Source organism: Cricetulus griseus, chromosome 2, assembly GCF_003668045.3.
Source record: "Cricetulus griseus strain 17A/GY chromosome 2, alternate assembly CriGri-PICRH-1.0, whole genome shotgun sequence".
Classification (NCBI taxonomy): domain Eukaryota; kingdom Metazoa; phylum Chordata; class Mammalia; order Rodentia; family Cricetidae; genus Cricetulus; species Cricetulus griseus.
The window spans coordinates 23,378,378-23,393,443 of NC_048595.1; the positions used below are offsets into that span (position 1 = coordinate 23,378,378).

At 45.0% G+C, this 15,066-nt stretch overlaps 1 protein-coding gene across 2 annotated transcripts in view; it reads left to right on the forward strand.

Moving 5' to 3' along the window:
• The window catches only part of Kpna6 (karyopherin subunit alpha 6), a 36,285-nt gene extending 27,967 nt beyond the window's left edge, over window positions 1-8,318 (forward strand). For both annotated transcript variants that reach the window (XM_027399400.2, XM_027399399.1), the window contains exons 11-14: window positions 238-363; window positions 876-1,003; window positions 2,645-2,823; window positions 4,070-8,318. In XM_027399400.2, the coding sequence (XP_027255201.1) occupies window positions 238-363; window positions 876-1,003; window positions 2,645-2,823; window positions 4,070-4,257 (621 nt within the window). In that variant the 3' untranslated portion in view covers window positions 4,258-8,318. The remainder of the gene's footprint in view (window positions 1-237; window positions 364-875; window positions 1,004-2,644; window positions 2,824-4,069) is intronic.
• Window positions 8,319-15,066: the final 6,748 nt, after the last annotated feature.

Consider the following 15,066-nt stretch of genomic DNA (forward strand, 5'->3'; position numbering starts at 1 on the left):
TTTTAAGAAATGTCTTTTCAAGCCCTTTGCTCATTTTTACTGGTTGCTTAGGGTGTTTTGTGATATTAGGAGTTCTTTATATACTCTGGATATTAATGCTTACCAGTATATGTTTTGCCAGTGTCTTCTCCTATACTGTGGGTTTGTTTTGCCCTGTGGTATCTTGATGCATATCCATTTTTAATTTGAATTACTCTAAATATCTAATTTTGTTGTATTTCTTGTGCTTTTGTCCAGGTCATTCTTAACTGTTCAGCCCTCCCTTGTCTCCTCCACCTACTGAGCAGCTCTAAGGAATCAATCCGGAAAGAAGCTTGCTGGACCATTTCAAACATCACTGCTGGCAATAGGGCTCAAATACAGGTAGATTTGCTTTCCAAAAAAGCATTTCTTTCCCATTAGAAATTGGAGCCAAGGCATAGAATGAGCAGTATAGCTCAGTAGTAGAATGTTTGCCTAATGTGTGAAAGGCCCGGATTCAGTGCCTAACACCACCAGGATAACTGGGCTCAGCATGACCGACCAGTTGGTCAAAGGCTCTACGTAGTAGAAGCTAAGTTCCCCATACCTTGTCAAATCTCTCGTAAGAGCAAAGGAGAACTTTCTGGTGGGTTATGGGGAGAAGTCAAAATTGTGATTTTTTTTTGTACTAGGTTTTCCTTTTCTTCATCTTTTCCTCTGAGGCCTATTCTATCTTACCCTCCCAAGTTTCCAGTGGAGCCCAAGCTAGCCTCAAATGACTTTGAATTCCTGACTTCCTGCCTCCTCCTTGCAAGCATTGGGATTACAGGGGCCTGTTACCACCCCTGACCCTTCCGCTTCTTTTCCTTAAAGTGTCTTTCTTCCTCCATCCTCCTCCCTCATTTCTCTTTCAGGCTGTCATAGATGCCAATATCTTCCCTGTGTTGATTGAAATCCTTCAGAAAGCAGAGTTCCGTACAAGGAAAGAAGCAGCCTGGGCCATCACCAATGCCACATCAGGAGGAACCCCTGAGCAGATCAGGTATGATTCCTTTCCCAACATCTGAAGTGATATGTGCGGTCTCCTTTGTTCATGGTTTTCAGAGAACTCTAAATGGTTCTTGGTCCACAGTCTGCCCTGATCTAACTGTAATAAGGTTAACTGGTAAACTGCTAAATGAGACTGGACTCTGGAATAGACTCTGTTGTTGATAGTGGTTGTTTTCCTGGAGAGACAGTCTTGAGACAGACTGACCTCTCCTACCTCTCCCTTCCAAGTGCTGGGATTACACGCACGCACACACCTACGCATCTCTGTACCCAGCTATGGCTTGTTGTTTTGTTTGTTTGTTTTGCCTTAGATGAGGGCTGTCTGTATCCCAAGCTCTCCTTGAGCTTCTTGTGGTCCTTTTGCTTTATCCTCTCAGGTGCTGGGATTATAGTACATGTCTCCATATCCAGTTTGTACATATTCTCCTTTGTTCTCATTTACATCATCTAAACTATATGAGGAATGGTGGGAATGGATTAAGTGTTTTCCCTGTAATTATAACCTACTGAAGGAAATACAGTCTTTACATATAAAGTCTCAGGAGAAAGGAAATGCCATTAAGTTAAATATTAAAAGGAAAATATAAGCTGGACATGTTGGTGTACAACTTAAAGCTAGGATCTCTGGAGGCAGAGACAGGCAGATCTCTGTGAATTTGAGGCCATCATGATCTACATAGTAAATCCCAGGCTAGCCAGGACTACATAGAGAAACCAGATTTAAAAAGGGCTCAGGGAGCCGGGCATTGGTGGCGCACGCCTTTAGTCCCAGCACTTGGGAGGCAGAGGCAGGCGGATCTCTGTGAGTTCAGGCCAGCCTGGTCTCCAGAGCGAGTGCCAGGATAGGCTCCAAAGCTACACAGAGAAACCCTGTCTCGAAAAACCAAAAAAAAAAAAAAAAAAAGATTATTTATACAGTGTTCTGCCTGCATGTATTCCTACACACCAGAAGAGGGCATCAGATCTCATTATAGATGGCTGTGAGCAACCATGTGGGTGCTGGGAATAGAACTCAAGAACTCTGGAAGAGCAGCCAGTACTCCTAACTTCTGATCTATCTGTCTAGCCCCGGAAAGGAATATTTTTTAATTAATTAATTTATTTATTAGATTTTATTATTTATTATGTATACAGTCTTGTGCCTGCATGCCAACAGAGGGCATCAGATCTCATTCAAGGTGGTTGTGAGCCACCATGTGGTTGCTGGGAATTGAACTCAGGACCTCTGGAAGAGCAGTCAGTGCTCTTAACCGCTGAGCCATCTCTCCAGCCCCGGAAAGGAATATTTTGAGTAGAGCTAAAGAGGTAGGATCCAGATTGTAGACAGGCTGTCTTAACATAAATAGAGTTTGTACTCAGAAATAAGAAACCTGAAGAATTTCTTAATGCCTCTAAAGTGATAATATTGTGGCTGAGGTCATATTAGGACTCTGGTGTGTTCATTACAGAATTAGATCAGTGGCAGAGTGAGGGTAGAGAGATTGAAGTGAAGGATGGGTGATTATCAAGACTCAGGAAGAGTGCATTGTTGCAAGTCTTGGTTTGTATGAGGGAGACCCACAGGGCAAAGCACCTGCCTAGGACTTTACTAGATCTTCATTAATTTGGATCTTACTTCGTCTCTGGTTCCCAGGTACCTGGTGTCACTGGGCTGCATCAAACCCCTGTGTGACTTGCTGACTGTAATGGATTCAAAGATTGTGCAAGTGGCCCTCAATGGACTAGAGAACATCCTGCGGCTTGGAGAGCAAGAGGGCAAGCGTAGTGGCTCAGGGGTCAATCCCTACTGTGGCCTCATTGAGGAAGCCTATGGTGAGTTCTTCCCTCACCTCACATGTCTGAAGTGGGGAAGATGTTGGAACACATCCACACATTTTATGAAACTGAGTCTGTGTTTATTTTTTTTATTTTTCACTACATTTGTTTATCCACTTATTTGTGTATGTGTACATGTTTTAGTGTGAGCACACATGATATAACGCACGTGGGTATGGGGGTTAGAGGACGACCTTGCAGGAGTCAGTTCTCACTTTCCACCATGTGGTTTGTAAGGATTGCCAGGTTTGGCAGCAAACACCTTTACCCATTGAGTCATCTCACCAGCTTCTAAACCAGTGATGAGTTCCTATTCCAGCCAAGCTATATACCAAGTATGGGGTTATAGACCTTTCCTTGGGAGTAACTGACATGTACTGACTAGACAGGTAGCTGCAACTAATTAGTATCCAAGTTCTCTTGTCCACCAGTTCTTTCTCCCTCTAAGGAGCAATAGGTCAGTGTTATTCTTGCAGGCTCTATCTATCTCAAAAGGAGATATGGTACAGACACATGGAGGAACAGCCCAAAATTTGATACTATTACCGGGAACTAAAAGACAGCACTGTCTCCTGTAAAAATACTGGATTGCAGTCAGACAGTGATGGCGCTCACCTTTACTCCCAGCGTTTATGAGACAGAGACAGGTAGATCTCTGAGTTCGAGGCCAGCATGGTCTATAGAGCAAGTTCCAGGACAGTCAAGGCTACACAGAGAAACCCATCTCAGAAGAGACAAATCATGTTTTACCTAGAGTTAGCTTAAAACAGAATTCAGATTCCAACCTCTCATGTGCTCATCCTTACATGCATGCATGTGTGTGTAGTCCAGAGGTTAACCCTCAAGAGCTAGATACCTTGGTTTTGTTGTTGTTTTTGTTTTTGAGGTACTACTGCTCCCTCAGATCTAGGGCTCACTAAGGAAGCCCTGCTAACAAGCCAACCAGAAACCCCAGGCAGTTTGTCCCAACACTGTCCTCCCCACCCTTTCTAGGGTTGTAAGTGCCGCCACCTTTCCTGGTGGTTCTGGGGTACAAGAGCAAGCACTTCACAACTGAGCTGCTATTCTAGCTCTCTAGAACCTCTACTTAGCTGACATTTTGATTTCTTTTGCAATTCTATAATTTGGGGAAGAGACCTTGACCCCTTTTTCAGGTCAAGGAATGATATGATCTTACGATTTTTATTTGGAAATTTGTTCCTTGGGAAAGGAAAAGGACATGTGTTTCTTCTTGCCACCATAGGCTTGGATAAAATTGAGTTTCTTCAGAGTCACGAGAACCAGGAAATCTACCAGAAGGCCTTTGACCTCATTGAGCACTACTTTGGTGTCGAAGATGACGACAGCAGCCTGGCTCCTCAGGTGGATGAAACACAACAGCAGTTCATCTTCCAACAGCCTGAGGCCCCCATGGAGGGCTTCCAGCTATAATGTCTGCCTCCGGGGAGGGGAGGGCATGGGAAGCACCACCAGCCAGCAGAAGAGCAGCCCACTGGTGGGCAGGGAAACAGCCACCCCACCAGCAGCCACCACACACCTGCTGCCCTGAGACTGTGCTCTTGACCTGCTCATCCCCTTCCCTGGAGGGAGCACCCTCTGGACAGACAGAACCATCTGAGGCTCACACTGGGTTTTGTGACAAGAAGGGGACGTGTGGGTTTTTCTTCCTTACACTTTATTTTGGCTGCACACATGTCTTTAACCCAGGAGCCCAGGGGTAGACAAAGGAGGACTGAGGTAATCAATTTGCACCTTTAAAATTTTTTTTTTCTTTTATTTTCTTTAGTGGTGACTTCCTTCCCATTATTCTTGCTTCATCCATCCCAGTCCTCTGCCCTGATGTGTGTAACTCTTATCTTGGGTACTTGAGCAGATGGAATATTCCAGAGGTGGGAGGTGGGGGGGAGGGGAGAAGTCCAAAACAAAGTGTTCTTGCTCTGACCGAATATTGATCTTGTATGCTTGGATTGGTTATTTAATTTTTTCTTTTGCACATTTTTCTTGTATTAAGGTTGCTCTTCCCAAAAGCTGGTTTTAGGAGCCCAGCTGCCAGCATTGTCTGGAAAGAGAGGCTAATAAGGAGGCCCCATGAGACAGAGGTCCTCCCCGCTCACTCTCCTGGAACAAATGTACAGTGGGAGTGGACAGGAGGAGCACAGGCCTTCAGACAGGGCCTTCCCTGTGTAGCTACTGACCCTGTATCCTACCCACCTCCTACATGGTGCGACCCAATTTTATTTGTTTACTTGAAAATTCACCTCAGAGTTGAATGAACCTCTGAGGTGGCTGTGTTTTCTCCTGAGCTTGAGATGGGGGGCTGTGGTCCTTCCTTCTCCTGAGGAGAAAGTCCTTGCTCTGATGACCCATAAGTTGCAGAGGAGGTTGGAGTTAGGGTCGTGTATTGGGATAGTCAGGAATCCCTGCCTTTGGCCTTTCTTCTTCCTTCTGCCATAGTTGGATCATGTATATTTTACTTCCAAAGGAGAGAATGTCAAAAAGTTCTGTATTTTTTTTATATTCTATATTTTAAGTAGGTCAGTCTTAATTGGTCTTAAGAGGATAAACCGTCTGTGAGTGGGATACTGTGAGGAAGACCAAAAAGGGATATAGAAGCTTCCTGTTCAAAGAGCTAGACTTGGTCCTTTTCTTCTCTGCTTGGATTCTGGGTCATCACTTGGGACCAACTCTCACCTCTGGAGCCTTTATGAAGTAAATCAGCCTGGGCTGATTTTCCCTTTCCTGAAAGGAGCAAAGAGTGCCTGGGGGCCTGGTGAAGTCTGCTGCTCTGGTCCTTGCTCCTGAGCAGAAAGCATCCTGCCTTCTCTAACTCAGTTACCAGTCCCCGTTACCCACATAAGTCATGACACGGCTGCCTCTGCCGTTATCAGAGAACCTTGGCGACCTGGATACTTTGATAAGAGCTGTTGGCATATCCCTTCCAAGGGTCGTTGTACCTTTCTTGTGACAGTTACACAGACACCTTTTCTTTCTCTGAGTAAAGCTAGCTCAATGCCTCAGAGGCTGGCCTGTGTTTTAGTGGGTTACACATTATCTAAAACTGAGCTCTGGGGGTGGGGGTGGGGGAGTGGTGGGCATTGTCAGTTAGGTATAAATCAGCTGTGGAGCTAGCAGCCCAGTACCTCACTGTGTTGAAGCAGAGGTGTCCTGTTGTCATCCACACTTTTCTTTCTCCAGAAACAGCTTCTTACTCCTGTTCCAACAGATCTCCCACACTTGCAGATCTAAAGATCAGGTCTTGCTGTTGGCCATTGATTGGCCTTCTGTTTGCCATGTCTTAGTTTGGAGGCCCTGCTCCTAAGAAAAGTAGTTCGGGGCTGGTGGTTGATACTGAAAGCTTTGACTAACATTGGCGGATCAAATACTACTTATTCACCCTCTGACCTTCTGGGAAAGCAATGGGCAGGGCCTTTTTTTTTTTTTTCTTTTAAACCTGGTCTGCAGCTTTACTACAAACTCTGCTCCTAGTTCAAAGAAAAGCCCTCCAGGACCATTATCACCACCCCTGTCTAAAGAGCAGAACACTGTAGTGGGAGCTACTCTGCACATCTCAAGCAACAGTTAATAAACCCCTGGCATTGGAGCCATACTCTCAGTATGTGATATAATGTCCTGCCCCCCATCCTTTCTCCAGTATCTCTTTGGCTTCAGACCTGCATCCAGTACCAGATGGAAGAGGTTGGTTACCTAGCTGCTCTAGCCACTGCACACTGAAATCCTCTTTAGTGACTGACAGAGTGGTCCGTTCTAGACACTGTCTTCAGTCTCCAGCTCTCCCCAGTGACTACAAGCCTTGATGTTGGCTGTAGCCTTTTAGTATAACCATACAGAGTTCCATCCTATTTGTCACCATTGTTATTTGGGTCGGTGGTCACACACTTCCAGGAAGTAGGTGTTGACCTTTTTTTTAAAGAGCTTTGGTGTTTCCCTTTACCTGGGACCTTGTATCTACTGCTGCTCCCTTCTGTCTGGAAGTAGTCATCTCCCAGGTGTGCTGAAGCTAACCACAGATTATAGCTGCTTTTGTATTTAGCTAAGGAAGATGAAAAGAAGGTTCTGCTTCTCTGAAATGAATCCAGTAGAAAGACAAACTTCCTGCGTGGAGGAACTGTGGTTCTGCTCCTGTCTGCCTGGAAACCCAGCAGTTCACACTCTTTCTGCACTCCACATGGCCTCCTCTGAGGGCTTCTGCTCTCGTGCAGACTTCATCCCTTCTCCCCTCGGTATCCATCCTCTTGGGTATTCTTCAGGCTCTAACTTCTTGAAGGCACAAAGCTTCTCCAGGTCCCTGTAGACCCCAGAGGGGACAGGATGATGATGACAAGCTTCCCTAGCAGGCTGGGGAAGGGTGCAAGGCTCATTGCACTGAACCGTAGGAGATTCTGAGCAATAGCAGCAGTTTAAGGTGGCACTTCCCTGCATATCCATAAGAGACAGACTTCTGGCGCATTCTAGACCAACCTCATCCAGTATTTTTTTCTGTTTTACCTTTTGTATTCTTTTGTTAAGGCAATGAACTGAGAATTTGCCCCTCTAGCGATCCATGTATTGGACACTAGCTGCTCTGTGGCCAAAGGCCTTCCTAACTGGTTCCATTGCCACGTCCGTCTATTCCCTAGTCCCACCCCAGAATCAGACATGCATGGCAGTGGAAGAATTTGAGGTCAACTCCAACTGAATCTGAATGAAAATTTATTTTCTTTTTGAGAGAGCATCTTGTTTGAAGCCTGAACTGCACACAGGACCAAAGCTGGCTGTGAGGAAAGCAGCCATAACTTGGGAAACCTGAACACCAGAGGGGAATAGCTTGTGTGATGTGTCTCCAAGGGCTTGGGCTTACCTACCTGTTCCTAGGCCAGCCTGATTTCTGATGCTCACACTTCTGATGCTCACACTAGCCCTGCACTCCTGGGGGTCTGGTTTTAATGTTTAGGTTTAGAGAAAGTGATACACCATGTGCAGGGAGCTGGAAAGGGAGTCTCAGCTCGGCTCCTGAGACTGCCTGCAAACTATGTCAAAGATTCACACCATGAACCCTCAGAAGCTGGAGGTGGGTATTGGCTTTTTTAGCCAGCTTTTTTGGGAAATGCCTTTTTTGACCTATTAAATAAATGATGTGGGTATGAGGTCTCAGCTACCCAGCAGACAGAACATCGCCCAAAGATAGCTTGGGTTTCCAGGTAAGAACCCTAGAAAGCTGAATTTAATCCTCACAGGTTTTGCTTTCCAAATTCATTTGCTTTTATTTTTCTAAGAACTGTAAGCTCTATTTTTTCATGTTCTCAGGGCCCCTGGGTAGACAAACAAAGCTTGATTTCAGAGCAGAAATAGGCCAAGAAACCATGGCATTGAGTGTGCTGAGTCCAGACAAATGATATTTATATACACATCCAAATTTGAAGAGAAAATGTATTTCTTTAGGTTTCAAACACTGTAATAGATACAAAGCAAAAATAAAAACCTGTTGCAAAGTTCTAAATTGTCTTCTTTGGTTTGGAATGACCCTGGACTGAGAAGTAGACATAAGCCCTGGGATGTTCATGATAGAGTACCTGCCTAGCATGCATGAAATCCTGGGATGTCCATGGTAGAGTACCTGCCCAGAATACATGAGGCCCTGGGTCCAACCGTCAGCACCATGCAAGCAAGACACTGGCTTGAAGAGGCAGGAGGACCAGAAATTGAAGGTCAGCCTGACTATATGAAACCCTGTCTCAAAAACAAAGGGGGTCATCAAGATGTCTCAGCAGGTAAAGGCATTAGTTAACAGTGACAGTTGTATTAGGCTGTTAGAGGAGGAAGTCATGTACCTGTAGTTAATTTATATGTAGTATGTTTTAAGTTTCTCCTTAATAATTGCCAAAGCTCAAGGAACTCAAAGCACTGGCTCACACCCAGCCACCAACAGACATTCTTACCTCAACTTGCTGTGTGTCTTTGAGATCCATCACTCCCATTGAGAGAAACCCCCAGTCACAAAATGAAAAAATAATCTACTCATAATTTTGAAGCCAGTGTCAGTGCTGCTCTCGAAAACTATGAGATTTGACTCTGTGAGATTAAGCTTCGGCCAGAATGGTAGCACATGCCTACTAGCACTTGGTGAGGGAGGTCAGAGCCAGGAAGGTCAGTAGCTCAAGAATATTGGCTGGCTAGTGAGTTCAAGGCCAGCTTAGGCTACATGAGTCCCTACCTCAAAAAAAAAAAAAAAAAAAAAAATGACTAGGCATGGTGGTATGCACCTTTAATCCCAGCACCCAGGAGGCAGAGGCAAACAGATCTCAGTACCATGCTAGCCAGGGCTACACAGGGAAACCCTGTGTAAAAAACAAGAGAAAGATAAGTTTGTACTTTAACAGTGGGAATGACAGTTACATCAGGGTGCTGGAGGAGGGTGAGTGCTTGTTGCCTCAGCTGGGCAATAGAACACCAGATTATGTGTGCTCACATGCATTTGGAGGCCAAGGCCACAGCCCTTTAGGGATAGAAACCCTACTGTGTTTTCCTGGTGTTGAAATTACAGTCTCACCCGGACCCCACCAGCTGTCTACATGGGTATTACAGCCAGAGCTCGGTTCTTCATACCAGTATGGCAGGTATGTTACCAATGGAACTATTTCCCCAGGTAGAGTCCCAGGGATAAGGGGAGACTAGGCAGGATGCCATCTGCTTGCCAGGTATCATTTGAGACAGGAATATCAATATGTAAACTACCCTAGAGACAAATGACATGATCGATCAACTGTTGGTAATACCCTGGCATACAGGCATTTAACTTTTTTTTTAAGATTTTATTTATTTGTGTATACAGTGCTCTGCCTGCATGTGTCCCTGCAGGCCAGAAGAGGGCACAAGACTACATTATAGATGGTTGGGAGCCATTACAGATGGCTGGGAATTGAAGGAATTGAACTCAGGACCTCTGGAAGAACAGGCAGTGCTCTTAACCCCTGAACATCTCTTCAGCCCCCTTTTGTTGTTGTTTGTTTGTTTGTTTTGTTTGTTTGTTTGTTTTTGTTTTTCAAGACAGGGTTCCTCTGTGGCTTTGGAGGCTGTCCTGGAACTCGCTCTGTAGACCAGGCTGGCCTCGAACTCACAGAGATCCGCCTGCCTCTGCCTCCTGAGTGCTGGGATTAAAGGTGTGCGCCACCAACGCCCGGCTACCAGCCCCCTTTTTTAATGTTATTTTTTTAAGATTGATATTTTTTGTTAGTTTGTTTTTCAAGACAGGGTTCCTCTGTAGCTTTGGAAGGTGTCCTGGAACTCGATCAGTAGACCAGGCTGGCCTCGAACTCACAGAGATCCTCCTTCCTCTGCCTCCCGAGTGCTGGGACTAAAGGTGTGCACCACCACCACCTGGCACATTTAACTTATGGCCCAGGCCTCAATCTGACCTTGGGAGACTAAGGCGGGAGAAGTCAATGCCAGGACCAGCAAAAACGGTTCAGGAGGTACGGGCAAGCCCCAGAGCTCTGACTTTGACACAAGTACTGTGGCACTCGAACACCTACGTATCTACATCACATGCACAAATTAAATAGAAAAAAAGGGGGGGGAGGGGAATTCCAAAGGCAAACTGGGCTAGAATGAGAACATACCAAGACCCACCTCAAAATGGAAAGAAAGAAAAGGTGAATATGTAGTTCAAGGGCAGTGTCATTGCCCAGGAAGCTTGTGCCTTGGTTTCAATCCCTAACACAGAGATATAAAAACAAAAGGAAGTAGGTTACAAACACAGTGGAAATCTCCAGGCTTGTAATTCATTTTCAAAGATTTTAGTTCACAGAGAGAAAAGTTTCCCACGGGCCTTAACCCATTACAAGGAAGTTGACCCCAACCCCGGGCACATCCTATGGTTTAGACGGGGGCAATTGCCAAGACAACCCTCTTTGGGTCACACCTGGCTGGCCAACAGACAATCAAGGACTTTCCAGGGTACATTCTGTGGTTTTTCCTTTGCAGAAAAGCAGGTCACACCTGGGTGACCACTCTAACATGAGATCATACTTTGTAATCAATCACTTTGTGCCCCTTGCCTGTATGCTGATCTGCGGTTATTTCCTATATAAGGAGCCTGTAACCCTTGCTGGGGTGTGCAGCTTTCCCGATATTGCTGACGCCTGAATGAGAATTCGTTCAATAAACCCTCTTGCTTTTGCAGCTCTTGGTCTGGTTTCTGAGTCTTAGGGGCTCCTTGGGGATCCTGAGGCCCTTAGGGGTCTTTCAATTTCAGGTCATGCTAAAGATTCGAAGACAGTGACTTAACTGCAAAGTTAAAAAATGAATCATTGACACAGGCTTTACACTAACTCAAAACTAGCAAAACCAAAGGTACACCGAACAGCATTAAATGCTGGATTTACTCTTCTGACCCAAAGCCAGTAAAACAAGAAGGTAAACTGGCAACAAATGCAGTTTTAACCCCTTCTTACTTCAATTCTAGTCCACCTAGAACAACTCTTAGCTGACTACAAGACTAAACCAAATAATGTTACCTATTTCCTCCTTGGTTGGCTCAATAGAGTGAGACACTGCTTTGCACACCTTCAATAAAAAATAACAAGGAAGTGCCGGGTATGGCTCAGTGTTTAAGAGCACTTACTGCTCTTCCAGAGGATCTAAGTTTGGCTCCCAGCACCCACATGAAACAGCTCAGAGCTACCTATAACTCCACTTCCAAGGGATCTCATAGCCTCCACAGGCCCAGGGACACACATAATGCCCAGATATACATGCAGCCAAAATGCCCATATGCATAAAATTAAAGGAACAAAATAAAATAAAAGGAACAGGGAGGAGCTGGAGAGACAGCTCAGTGGCTAAGATCACTTAGAGGATCTAGAGTTCAGCTCCCACCAGGTGGCTCACAACCACATATAACTTTACTTCTAAGGCAGTGGTTCTCAACCTTTGGGTCTAGTTCAAGATCCCTTTGAGGGGTCAAACAACCCAGGAGTCACACATCAGATGTTCTGCATATCAGGTATTTACATTATGATTCATAACAGTAGCAAAATTGCAGTTATGTATTTTTGTTTTGTTTTTTGAGACAGAGTTTCTCTGTGTAGCTTTGGAGCCTATCCTGGCACTTGCTCTGTAGACCAGGGTGGTCTCAAACTCACAGAGATCTGCCTGCTTCTGCCTCCCAAGTGCTGGGCAGAAACCAAAACTCTTGTATTCCTTGCCTACAAGATGGCCCCTCCAGGCCACTGTTGACCTTTCCCGCTATATCTTCCTTCCCATGAGTACCTTTTCTTACTCACTAGGTTTGTGTATAACACACAGGTATGTACTTGTAGCTTATTAACATACTTCTGGCCTAGAAAAGCACAAGGCACATCCATGGTACCCATACCTACATGCCTGCAAAACACTTATTACATGGAATAAAAAAATTTTTGGAATAAAGCAAGTCTTTGAAAAAAATTTTAAGGGGGCTGGAGTGATGGCTCAGTGGTTAAGAGCACTGGCTGCTCTTCAGGAGGACCTAGGTTAATTCCCAGGCCCCACATGGCAGCTCACAACTGTCTTCTCTAGTTCCAGGGGGTCAAATGCCCATGGCAAAACTCCAATGTACATGAATTTAATAAATACATTAAAACAATTTTTTTAAGCTGGGAGGTAGTGGCACACACCTTTAATCCCAGCACTCAAGAGGCAGAGGCAGGGAGGATCTCTGTGAGTTCGAGGCCAGCCTAGTCTACAAATCAAATTCCAGAACAGGCAGAACTACATAGAGAAACCCTATCTCAAAATGCCCTGGCCAGCCTTAAGCTCACTGGGTTGTCCAGACTGACCTTGAATTTTCCATCCTTCTTCCAAAGGTGTGTGGCAACCATGGTGGCCCACTTAGTCAATTCTCCCCACCCCCATGCATTTATTTACTTATGTGTAGGTATATTTGTCTATATGAGTATACAGGAATATGTATGGTTGCATGGAGGCCAAAAGAGTGCTTAACGTCCTCCTCTATGGCTCTGTATCTATTCCTTGGAAACAAAGTCTCTCCCTGAACTTAGGGCTTCAGTTTTCTGGGCTAGCTGGAAGCCAAAAAACCCCAGCAGTACTCTGCTCTCTGTACCACCCAGGACAACCTCAAGGAGCTAGAGTTACAGCCAGGCACAGGACGGCCTCTAGCTTGGACACTGAGATCCAAACTCCAGTCCTCATTGTTGCATACCAAGCACACTTTTTCTGTTTTGTTTTGTTTTGTTTTTTGAGACAGGGTTTCTCTGTGTAGCTTGATCTATAGACCAGGCTGGCCTCGAAATCACAGAGATCCGCCTGCCTCTGCCTCCTGAGTGCTGGGATCAAAGGCTTGCGCCACCACCGCCTGGCAGCTACACCAATCACTCTTAACTGCTAAGCTCTCTCTTTAGCCCAAAGACCCTTCTCAAAAAATTACTTTTATTGTAGGAGTGTTTTCCTGTGTATGTATGTAAGCTCATTGTGTGCACGCCTGGTGGCCAGCAGAGGGTGATAGATGCTCTGGAATTAGAGTCTAGAGCCTTGATAACCTTCATGTGGATTCTGTGAATCTAATCTTGGTCCTCTGCAAGATCAGCAAGCATACTGGGCATCCTTTCAGCTCCTTTAAGATTTTCTTGCTGTTGTTTTGAGACAGGGTCTCACTATGTAGACCAGGCTGACCTTCAACTCACAGAGGTCCATGTACCTCTGTGCTGGGGTTCAGAGAGTACACCAAAAAACTTCTTTTAAAGATTTAGTTACTATGTATACAGTGTTCTGCCTAAATGCATGCCTGCACACCAAAAGGGGCACCAGATCTCATTACAGATCTTTGTGAAGCACCACGTGTTTGCTGAGAATTAAACTCTTGACCTCTGGAAGAGCAGTCAATGTTCTTAACCTGTGAGCCATCTCTCCAGACAAAAAACTCTTACTCTCTATCTCGAATAACAGTTCTCAACCTGTGGGTATCAACACCTTTGGGGGTCAAATAACCCTTTCACATGGGGTCACATCACCTAAGACCATCAGAAAACACAGGAATTTACATTATGATTCACAACAGTAGCAAAATTAAAATTATGAACTAGCAACAAAAATAATGTTCTGGTTGGGGTCACCACAACACGAGGCACAGCATCAGGAAGATTGAGAACCACTGCTCTAGAGTATCCTCTTTGTAAGAAAATTTGTAGAGACCTGATCTATATGCTGCCTCCTGAGACTTCCCATGTGTTTCTTCGGGTGTAATCTAGAAAACTGCTCTTCCACTGAGCCTATTATATAGCCTATTACATTACATCTGAACAGACCGAACACTACTCAGTGTGACAGAGCTATTACAGAAAATGGTCAACATCTAAAGACCCTAAAATATTGTTCAATTAGCACAAATTTTCAACATGCTCTACTCGCAGCCTGACTCTTGCCTCTGAGACCGCAGCATTTGGCCAACAGTAATCTCAACACTTCATGGCAAATGCTGTAACACAGACCTAGGGAACTAGGGCAAAGTGCAGGTTTTCAAAGTGACCTGTGAGCTGAGTGTTAAAATGATTTGTCTCCAGGTGGTTAAGACATGCCTTTAATCCCAGCACTCAGGGGTGTAATACAGGCAGATCTTTGTGAGTCTGAGGACAGCCTGATCTACAAAGAGAGTTCCAGGTAAGCCAGCATAAAACAAGACTTTCTCAAACAAAACAATCCCACACAACAAAAGAATTGAAATCACAATGGTGTTTGCTTCTGAAGGGTCTGTGCCTAAGCATTCCTAATCATAAAGAAAAGCAAAGACAAGAAAATCCTACTTTTTAAAACTTTAGCCCGTGTGCAAGCACAAGAGACTTTGCAGAAAGTGGAGCAGCGGTGATGGAGTGGGAGTTCACCAAGTTGCCGGAAGCCAAACTCCCTCTGCTACAATCCCTTCCTGAGAGAGCTACTGCCAAGCTGGTGATGACAGAGGTGTCCAGTACACTGCCTCAGAGAAAGCCTGTGACGGCGATTATTTCTTCTGGGAAGAAAGTGGTTAAGATGGGTGCTGGTGTCAGGCTTCTGGCTTTGAATCTGCTATTACCACTCAATATTGATGCAGCCTTAGATTATATAACCTTTAGCTGGGCATGGTCGCCTTTGTCTTTAGTTCAAGACCAGTTTGATCCTCATAGGGAGCTCCAGGTCAGCCAAGGCTACACATAAGGAAACATTGTCTCCAACAGACAGCAAGCAATTAAAAAAGCCATCTCGCCTTTTCCA